Source organism: Astatotilapia calliptera, chromosome 12 (genome assembly GCF_900246225.1).
Source record: "Astatotilapia calliptera chromosome 12, fAstCal1.2, whole genome shotgun sequence".
Taxonomy (NCBI): domain Eukaryota; kingdom Metazoa; phylum Chordata; class Actinopteri; order Cichliformes; family Cichlidae; genus Astatotilapia; species Astatotilapia calliptera.
The window spans coordinates 4,475,202-4,485,475 of NC_039313.1; the positions used below are offsets into that span (position 1 = coordinate 4,475,202).

The window sequence follows — 10,274 nt, forward strand, 5'->3', positions numbered from 1 at the left end:
AGAAATTTTTTTTACCCAATTCAATTGCAAACTAATAGACCGACTCCTTCGTAATGCCGCTTAGTGCCATTTTAACAGCCAAGATGGGAACTGACTGCAAGTGTTCACAGACCTGGTTCCCATCTTCAAAGCATTTCAAAGACAGAAAAATCACAAGTTCATTGGCTATGGTCGCGATAATTCTGGTTGTGCTGCAGTGTTCAACCACTGTTTTCCCTGTGATTGTAGCATAATTGGAGACTCTAAACTGCTCATAGGTGTGAATGCAGGAGTGAATGTGAGTGTGAATGGATGTCTGTGTCCATGTGTTAGCCCTGCAACACACTGGCAACCTGTCCAGGGACCCTGCCTCTCGCCCTAAGACACACACAGCTGGGATGGGCTCCAGCCCCCCCCCAATGACCCTGAAAAAGGATAAGCGGAAGCGAATGGATGGATGGATGGATGGATGGATGGATGGATGGATGGATGGATGGATGGAGCATAAACAGCACATATGAAATATTTTCTGGCATATTGAAAAAAAACTGATGCTACTAACATACATACAGCATGCTAGCATCAGTACTGGAATGGTTTAGACTACAAGAATCATTAATTTCATAGTATCTCTTTTCTTGCTTAAGTGCTGTGAGCAGCGACGCACTCAGTGCTGCCAGTAGTGGCTGGAGGCTTCGCTACCGCATTGCTACTAAACGCTTTCGTACGGATGATGAAATGCGTGATTTCCAAAAGACGGAGATAAACTATGAGGCATAAAATAGTAGAGATAGATTGCAGATGTCATTTTTCTCCTCAAAGCTATAAAGACTGCGAAGGACATCACAATCAACAACACTTTATTTCCGTGGAGGAGCTATTTGAGAACGGTACTATGTTTGTAGCTGGTATTATCCAAACCTTTCATTTTACAGCTTTCAGGACATCTCAAGTTTACATAAACAGTAACATCAGGGCTTATCAACCAAGAAAAAGAGAAACAGTCTGCAAACAGGAGCCCAAGCAAGGCAAAAATGATTGGATAGGTATGGAAATCTACTTGAAGGAAGGTCAAAGTGATTAAGCTGACATTAATGACAGGCCTAGTCTTCCTGTGAGAATGCTCACCGTAGCTGTCTCTAAACCCATTTGTCATTCTGCTTCCAACGCTGAAGCATCTGCTTTGAAGTCTCTACCACTAATGCTACACAGAGAGGTTAAACAGCTTAATGCTGAAGTCTGTTTCACTCCTCTCGCTCTCTAATGTTCCTCTCCGTTTTATGTACCGGGGGTTATGGCTCTTGGATTTCACATCTCAATTTGCCCCAGATAGTCGTGTAAAAGCTCCCCTTCTTTCTTATTTGCTTTGTTGTCACTGTCAAAAGGAAGAGAGGGGCAAGCTGAAGGATACCGAGGACCGTGACAGGCATGCCCCACCCATCGATTTACAGAAGTGGGAATAACAAAACCGCGTTAAGAAATGTTTATATGAGAGGCGAGCACAAGTGAGCTGGCTTTTACATTTGCACTTAATCTTGCAAAGATTTGAAAGACAAGTCTTGAAAAATGAGCTAATGAGCACTTTTAGCAGCCACCGTGGAGGTCAGCTTCAAATCCTTTTACATCAATCGCGGTATGTGAATAAAATGATACAGCCATTATGATAAATAAAACAAGATCTGAGGCGCTCTGGACTTACTCTCCACTACAATGAGATTATGGTGACACATGTGACATTAACAATATCTGCAAACAAATATATGAAAGCATGAATGAAAGGGAGACAGAGACCGATTTTCACAGCCAATTTGAGATTGCAGGGTGTGTGTGTGTGTGTGTGTGTGCGTGCGTGCGTGCGTGCGTGCGTGCGTGCGTGCGTGCGTGCGTGCGTGTGTGTGTGTGTGTGTGGAGGAGCTACTGGCAAACAGCACACAGAGCAGGCTGGCAGCGGAGGCAGCCAGGCTCACAGGCTGCAAAGCAATTTCACTGTTTGGCAATACTGTTGTCTCTGTGTGTGGATTAGAGCTGACACCAGAGCAACTGAGTCATGCTAAATGTAGTACAATCACAAGCTTTTGTTCCTGATCTAAAACCCCGCTGCCTCTTCGATTCATGCAAGAGACTTTGGAAACAACGCTGAGAAACGGTAACAAATAAGCAGAGTATTATTTCACCATATGAGCACAGCGTTGCGACATTACTAAAAAAAAAAAAAAAAAGCTCAACAGAGGGATTACAGTGACTGGTAGTAAAGGCACAGAGCCCAAGTTTGCTGAAGGAAAATCTAATTGGCCTTTTAAGTCTGCTTTGACGATAGCCTTTTCTCCGACTTCTCAAAGGGCAATTAAAGGTAACATTATGTGTGATAACTAAACAAACCGTGACTGTAATCAAGCTGCATTTCCACCTGGTTTCACCACGGCTTCTCATCGCCAGACCATCCAAAAACACTCTCTTACTCCTCAGGTACCACACTGGCCCAGAGTTGCTTCTGAGCCTGGCAGGACCTGGCAGGACAGACCCTGACCCGTCCTTTTCATGCTCGCCCACGGAAATGCCATCTGGCTGGTGTGAATGATTACCACAGCAACGGCCGGGTGACCTGCAGCCAGCAGGAACCAAGGTCACTCCACCTCAGCACTTCGCACTTTCCCTGCCCTCTTTTCATCAGCCTGCAGGTGAATTATTCATCCTGTGCAACTCAAGAGGCACAAATCCACTGCACAAACACTGAAAAAAAAAAACAAAAAAAAACGCACACTCGGTTTACTGATATAATAACTTGTAATGAGAAAATAAATGTTCCAGTGTGAACTGTTCAAATAAATAGCTTGCAGTTGTACTCTGCTAGAGCAAAAACTCGGGTTCTATATGGGAATAGATGGCGAAACGGCTGTAATGATTTTACATTACCGGAGCTGCTTTCTGCAGGATAATGTGATCAAATTTGTGGAAAAATATTAAAGGTTTCGGGGTTAAAAAAAACGAATAGAAGAAGAAAAGATTAATTTTCAACACGGCCACAACTTTCATCACATGCATGCGTGCAATGAGTTTTAACACTCTAATGAGTGAAAGTGAATGTGCACCTATCACAGGTACTAAAATACAAGACAGGTAGCAACATATGGATCTCAGCTTAGTTGCAGTCTAACACACCTGTATTTCTGCCTTTGCACACAATGACCTGTTTCCACCTGATTGGCTTATTGTTTATAATATGCACCACATACTTATAGTTCAAATGCCATCTACCTTCAAGGCATTCACTACTAGAGGTGTTATTTATTAATAAGCTGATAATAAACGTCCTGAAAGGGATTTACTACGTTATAGCAAAGGGTGCCTCATTAACAAGTATGAGTTAACACTTTTCTACAGGTACCATGAATTTAACTTGTACAGCTGGTTATTATAAGCCTTATTATCATCAGTTATCGAATGGGGGCTACCATTTTTTATTATTTACCGCCACATTAGTACTCCTGACTGAGGGCATCCTTAAGGGGCACTTTACATTTAGCTCCTCGCCTACTGAGACGCATTTAATAATAATAAATATATATATATATTGCATGTATACGTCTATCATAAATCTGGTGCCGTGGTGACATGGTGAGAGCCAGCAGGGAGGACGCTGCATGAAGCCGCCAACAACAATAGCTCCCTCGCCCCTCTGGATCCCCAGCCTGGATGTGTGAGAGGTGTCCAGCGGCCGGGAGCTGGAATAACACTCGACCAACCGGAGAGCCACTAAGATCTGATTTCTGCTCCTCGGCAGGCTTTTCCGACAGAGCCGGACTGCCATGCCCCTGTCATCTCTCATGTTACAGAACATCAGTCAAACGGCAGAGACGGTGCCCTTGCGCCGGCCGAGGCTGATTTACAAACATTAGCGGGGAATACAATTACACAGCTTCCCCCGGCCGAGCAGCCCTATGCGGCTTCAGGATGGAGAGAGAGAGGGGGGAGAGGAGAGGAGCAGGGGTGGGGGGCGGAGTGGACACTGAAAACAGCGTTTAGCTTTCCTCAACCTTATTTCAACGTTTGCTTCCAGGACCAGGAGCGAGCTACGAGTCCGTCAGCGCCGTGCTTCATAAATCCAACTTTGAGTTTGAGTGGCTCAAGCTGTAGCCAAAGGCTACGGAGGCTGACATGCTATTTAACGGGACTACATGTTATGGCTGTGATACAAACAAACCGCTCACCTGCCACATTCTCCTCGCTATTAATCACAAACATTTTGGTGCCAGCGACATGACAGTCCAAAAAAATTTTTAAAAATTAAAAGAAAAAGGTCGTCTGTGAACCGCGAATAAACGCTGTGTGAATGTAGCCTAACAGTAGTCTACTGTGTCAATACAGCCCAAACACTAGTCCGCACATTAAATATTTTATCATAATAAAAATGTCCGAGCAAAATAACTAAATTAACTTTCCACGTCACACTTAAAAACTTCCCGACATGCAAATCCTTCGGAGCAGAAAATGTAAAATTCAAAGAAATGCACTGTAGCCTGCTGAAAGGTGCAGCAGCAACGCAACGACCGTCGACACAAACCGCATAAAACATTAAGCTGGGAGAAAAAGTTACAGCCTACGTCCAAGGACAGCGATTCGGAGGCGCATTAAAAGTTTCCGTACATGTAAGTACGGCTGTGCTCGTCGCGGACAATAATGAGTAAAAAAAAAAAAAGAAGAAGAAGAAGAAGAAAAGCTAATGCATAAACATCAGTGCTGTCCGCGGTGCTGATCCCAGATCGGTGTGGCACAGAAGGCTGTGCTGCTCCGCGGTCGCTCCACCGCTGATCAATGATTGAACTGAACAAAGGCAGGAGAGGGATCAATTTCTAATAACTATCAATGCAAACAGCGCTTCCTTTCGCTTCACGTCCGCCCAAAACAAGCAAACACAACCCGGAGTACAGTAGCAAGGCATACCGCTGAAAAATAAAGCGAGAAAGGTGAGAATAGCACTAACCTGCAGCCGCCGTAGATCAAATTTCTTCCAATATTGAAACATCGATCCTACATCGGCGGCCATCTTGGGGGATATTGAGGAGATTTTTTTCAGCGGCTGCAATAAATATGTGGGCTGGATTCCCCCTCGTTAAACAACGTTTACGATCACCGGTCCCACTTTTTAAAAAAAGTAACGGAGAGACTTAGCACGAGAGTCCGCACGTATGTTTGACAAGTCTGCCAACATGTCTTTTGTTGGAGTAGGAATTAAAAAAAAAAAAAAGTAGAGTTGTTCTTTTTTTCTGGAAAAGTGCCCACGTCTTAAAAAAAGAAGAAAAAGAAAAAAAAAGAATAAGAACAAAATGTATCCGTGCCTCTGTCCCCGACATTAACTGGACAATTGCACTTGATTTCGCTTAGGCAAAGTTATCAATAGTGACGAAAAAGCCCGAGTTTGATCAATAGTGTCTGGAAAAGGAAAGGAGATGATGTGCAGATTAGTGGAGTTCTGGGAATTTAGCCAAGCCTACTTTTTTTTAGCGTGTTTATTACACGAGCACATGGGACTGACTAATTAGAGGCAGAGTTGTAAATTAGAATGGGCTACATTATCGATACGTGTAGTCCAACTATTATTAGAATGCCACTTATCAGTCCGCATGTCGCCTTCTTGTCGTGCAAATTAGAGCAAACTTGCGCATTATGAAACTCTTCCTCCACATTTAAAGGAAAATGTGCCCAAAGATGAACATTTCAATCATGTTTTTACGCTATTTTCCTAAATCACTTTCTGATGGCAGACAGTTACTGTCAAAAGTTCAATCTCACATTTGTTATTAAACATTCCACATGATCTACTACTTACAGTATTTTACCATATTTGGATTTTCTTCTGGATCAATTTCTATTGAATAGAAATGAGCCACTATGACTTGGTGGCTATTGAGTTTAATCGTGCATTCACATTAAGAGGAGCAAATTAGGACGTAAACGCGCTCACTGTAAGACTATAAAAACATAAAGATGGATTTTAGGAAATTGGCTCGTTTCCTATTACTGACAGCAGAATGCTGGGAAGAGTTAAACTGTCACAAAATCGACTGTCTAACTGACTATAGCAGTATATATAGAGTGCTCTTTGTCTACTTAAAATAACTCATTCCTCTGGTCTGGAGATGCTGCTGTACTGCTACAACACTGGAGTCAGGTGCTCCCCCTGCTGACACCACAGAGTCAGAAGGAAGGTTATGTGCGGATGGGCTTTCTTGCACAGGTAAAACCCAAATGGTTTGCACCACGTAGCTTCTCGCTCATATATCCCTTATATGAAAAATCAGTCCCAGTTAGAAAATTAAATTCTCTCGAGTCATAATCTAAGCACCTCCAGGGACGATGACATATTTCTCTGCCACAGACAAACACCTTAGGGGGAGAGAGAAGGGAAATTATTAAAAGTTTTGCTTATTGCATTTTATTTCTGGCTCTAGGGTGAGGCTAAAGTGATGGATTCATATGTAAGAAGGAAGGTAGTTATCAGAAAACCAGCATTCACAGTTGAGCTATAGAAAACACTGTGATTCTTATAACTCATTAGGATATATGAAAAACGTAATGAATACATTGAGAACCAGCAGCGGTCCCAGCTTGATGATGTTGAATCGTCTTCTGTTGTCATTTTGACATATTTAGAATGCATATATATATATATATATATATATATATATATATATATATATATATATATATATATATATATATATATATAAAAATATATATATATACACACACACATATATATATATATATATACACACACACACATATATATATATATATATATATGTGTGTGTGTGTATATATATATATATATACACACACACACACACACATATATATATATATATATATGTGTGTGTGTGTATATATATATATATATATATATATATGTATATATATATATATATGTGATTTATTCTTATTTACATTTGAGGAGAGAAATAAATCTCAGAGACACACACTTCAACAAAGGAATGAGCACAGGTGTAGACTTCAATATCTGTGTCATTTCACCCCCACCGCAATGAAAAAACAAAACAAAACCTGAAAGTAGCAGAGGAGTTACTGAGGAAGAGAGCCACGGGAACGTCACTCAGAAAAGGAATGCCTCCCAAAAAGTGTCTGTTTTTTAACCCCCAAAATACAAGAATGAATTATAAGTTAATGCAATTCTTCAAACACAGTTATAACCACCGCATGCAAACACACATATTTAAAGACACACAGTGTTGTGGTCTCAGTCAGCAGCTCTGCAGCATCTTCTGTGACACCTTAGATACAGGCAACAGCAGATGTATCTGACAGAGCAAAACAATGATCTGATATATTGTCTCGAAAAGTTGTTTGTTTGTTTTTCTTTATTATAAAATGCTGCTGTGGGCCTTTATCGTTTTCATTCAACCTGATTAGCATAGATGATATGTACATGATCTTAAAAATGAGGGGTTGATATATCAAAATGAATGAATTTATCAGTGACATAGAGGTAGCCTGATATCAGACACCCTGACTCTCATGTCTGAAAGCGCACAAGCACAGAAGACCGTGTCTAGCTTAGCAAGGATACCACTAAATGAGAAAAGCTGAGAATGATTATTTGAAAGCAAGATGGAAAGCCGCTGAGGTCCCAGCATAGGTTGAAGTGTGAGCTGCAGCCTGATGATTGTGTTTTTCTTTACATAAATAAACTAATGCAGAAAATGCACAAATTGGAGCATGAAAGTGTAAGGAAAATAAGTGTACGATGCTCCAAATTTCAGGGGAAAGGACACCACCCCAATGTGTCCTCCCTGTGAACCCCAAGCCAACAGGAGTGAGAATGAAGCCCACCTCTGATCAAGCACACTTCACTAAGTAAGGACATAAAGTTGGTACATAGCCACATTCTTAGATGAATCTTTTACGTTTTCTCTGTGCACAATCGCCTGCTCACGCTAGAGAAATTCTATCTGCCAGCAGATATAATAAATTGTTTTCAATCGCAGACATTTTCCAGTGCCGGCCAGGAACACTGTTCTGGCTCACCAGGAACATATAGAGAGAGCCCAGGCTCTGCAGGGACCCAGCTGGACTTAAATGTGGCTCCAGTTGCTGAGACTGTGTCTGTCAAGGTCCCTAAATCCAAATTCAGCCTTTTGAAAAATTGCTCAATCTTACAGCCTCAATCAGCTCTGTATATAATCTTGACCCCACGTTCACCACCATCATCAACAAAGCACTACGGGCCTCTTCCAGTAACCCCCGTCACCTCATTCAAATTAATACATTCTTCTGTAAAAGCTTAATCTAAAAAGAAATCCACAGTTACTTAAAATGAGGACTGTGTGCACAGATGGGAACAATAAAATCATAGCTTTGATGAGGTCGCTGAATGAGGCATTTCTTTGAAAATGCTGACAGTATATTTAATAAAGTGTCAGGTTTTTTGATGAATGATAGCAGCTTCTCCGAGCTTGTTTGGTGATTTTATTACGGATTAAAAGCTCCACCTAAGTCTCAGTCGGAAGAGGAGAGTGTCTCATGCACGTTTCTGCAGCTACTCTGATAATAATTCATTGGAGATTCATTTTAGATGAATCGAACATTTATCAGTGTGATCAGAATACCTATATGTTAACAGTGTTTTACCATTTATATAGAGAGATGAAAAACAGAAAGATGGCCCGTGCACGCTGCTGAGAACCTTCGGCTGTGCTCAGCAGAAGCAAGGTTAAGGGTTATAACTGTAGCCTGTTTTATTTAAATACGCATTTAACCATTTTCTTAACCCCTCACCCTATCCTATACAATGCCTATCCTAGCCGTCACTGGTTGAGAATCATGGTGCTCACTGAATAGGGTTTCCATCACAGGGCTAACATCCACACCCATGGCCAGTCTTAGAATCACCAGTCCAGCAAACGTACATATCGTTGGACGTTCAAATGCTCATCTCTAAAATGCAGTGATACTGACTCCTTTCAGGGCAATGCAGTGGTGTAGTAGTTAATGCTGTTGCCTAATGTCATTTTCTGGTCTAAAATCTGTGTGATATACCTAAATTACATATAGTGCATGAATGAATCCTGGCATAAATGTGTGTATGAAGAGCTTTGAGTGGTCAGTAAGATTTTTTTTAAAGTGCTATATAAATTCCAGTCCATTTCTTTGCCAGGTTGCGGCCTTTGTAAAATAATAGGTGATTATGAGCCAATTATTAAAGAAAAAATAATTCTATTCAATTCAGGTTTGTTTATAATGTACCAATTCTCAACAATTACCTTCTTAAGATCTTATAATTTTAGAGGGAAAACAATTAGACTGTGAGCTAACACTTGGCGACAGTGAAAAGGAAAAACTCCCTTTTAACAGGAAGAGGCTCAGGGAGGGGCAGACATCTCCAAAAGCAGTTTTGGGATGAGGGAAGAGAAGAGAAAGGAGAGCAGAAAGAAAAGAAAGAAAGAAACGTAGTTGCATGCAGTAAAATAAACAAGTGTTAAATACAGCCCATTATTCATAACTGACTTATTAACTGTGCTAACTTGGTATAAGAGCTAACACTTGGACTAAATCATAACTTTACAGCTACATTTTAGTTGCAACCTTCCGCTGGCATTCTCATGAAAGCGAACAACATTGTTAATACCTGGGAGTTCTTTTTTTAATGTTGTTATTTGAGATTATCATACAAAGTATATGAGTTCACACAATGCATCTGCACTATATTAAATGTGCAATTTACCTCAGTTGGGTGATTAGCAACCACACAAAGGTTTGATGATTTATTCATTTATGAAGCGCCTTGAGGCGACTTTTGTTGTGATTTGGCGCTATATAAATAAAATTGAATTGAATTGAATTGAATTCATTGGAAAATGTGATATTATCCTAAAATGTCCATGAATAGAAATTATATCAACATAATTAAATACCCTATTTGAGGCACTTTGATTGCAGATAAAACTTTTGAAACACCAGAACACTAAAGGTTTTGAAATTGCGTGAGACAACAAAAGTAAACAGATTCAGTGTTGCTGAAAATGATGCAATGTCCCAGTCCCATCACTCGCCTAAGGCCAAAATCGCTAAACCCTCACAGACGTCGTGGGTGTCTGCTCTGAATTTATTACAGGTTCAGAATGGTGCAAAAAGTAGGAAGAGGACAGCACTGTGCCATTTGAGCCACAATTACAATAACTTATTAATAAATAAATAATAATTCCTGTTTGTGACATTAGACATTTTAACAAAAGTCAGGAAAACCAGGAAAAACACTGTCCAGCTGTTTAGCTGGATAC

At 40.7% G+C, this 10,274-nt stretch overlaps 1 protein-coding gene across 3 annotated transcripts in view; it reads right to left on the minus strand.

The window, feature by feature from the left end:
* Positions 1 to 5,235, minus strand: part of cux2b (cut-like homeobox 2b) — a 95,997-nt gene extending 90,762 nt beyond the window's left edge. For 2 of the 3 annotated variants that reach the window (XM_026186165.1, XM_026186163.1), the window contains exon 1: positions 4,961 to 5,235. In XM_026186165.1, coding sequence (XP_026041950.1) covers positions 4,961 to 5,023 — 63 coding nt within the window. In that variant the 5' untranslated portion in view covers positions 5,024 to 5,235. Of the gene's footprint in view, positions 1 to 4,187; positions 4,938 to 4,960 lie in introns of those variants that run through there. The other variant, XM_026186166.1, reaches the window with a different exon arrangement.
* Positions 5,236 to 10,274: the final 5,039 nt, after the last annotated feature.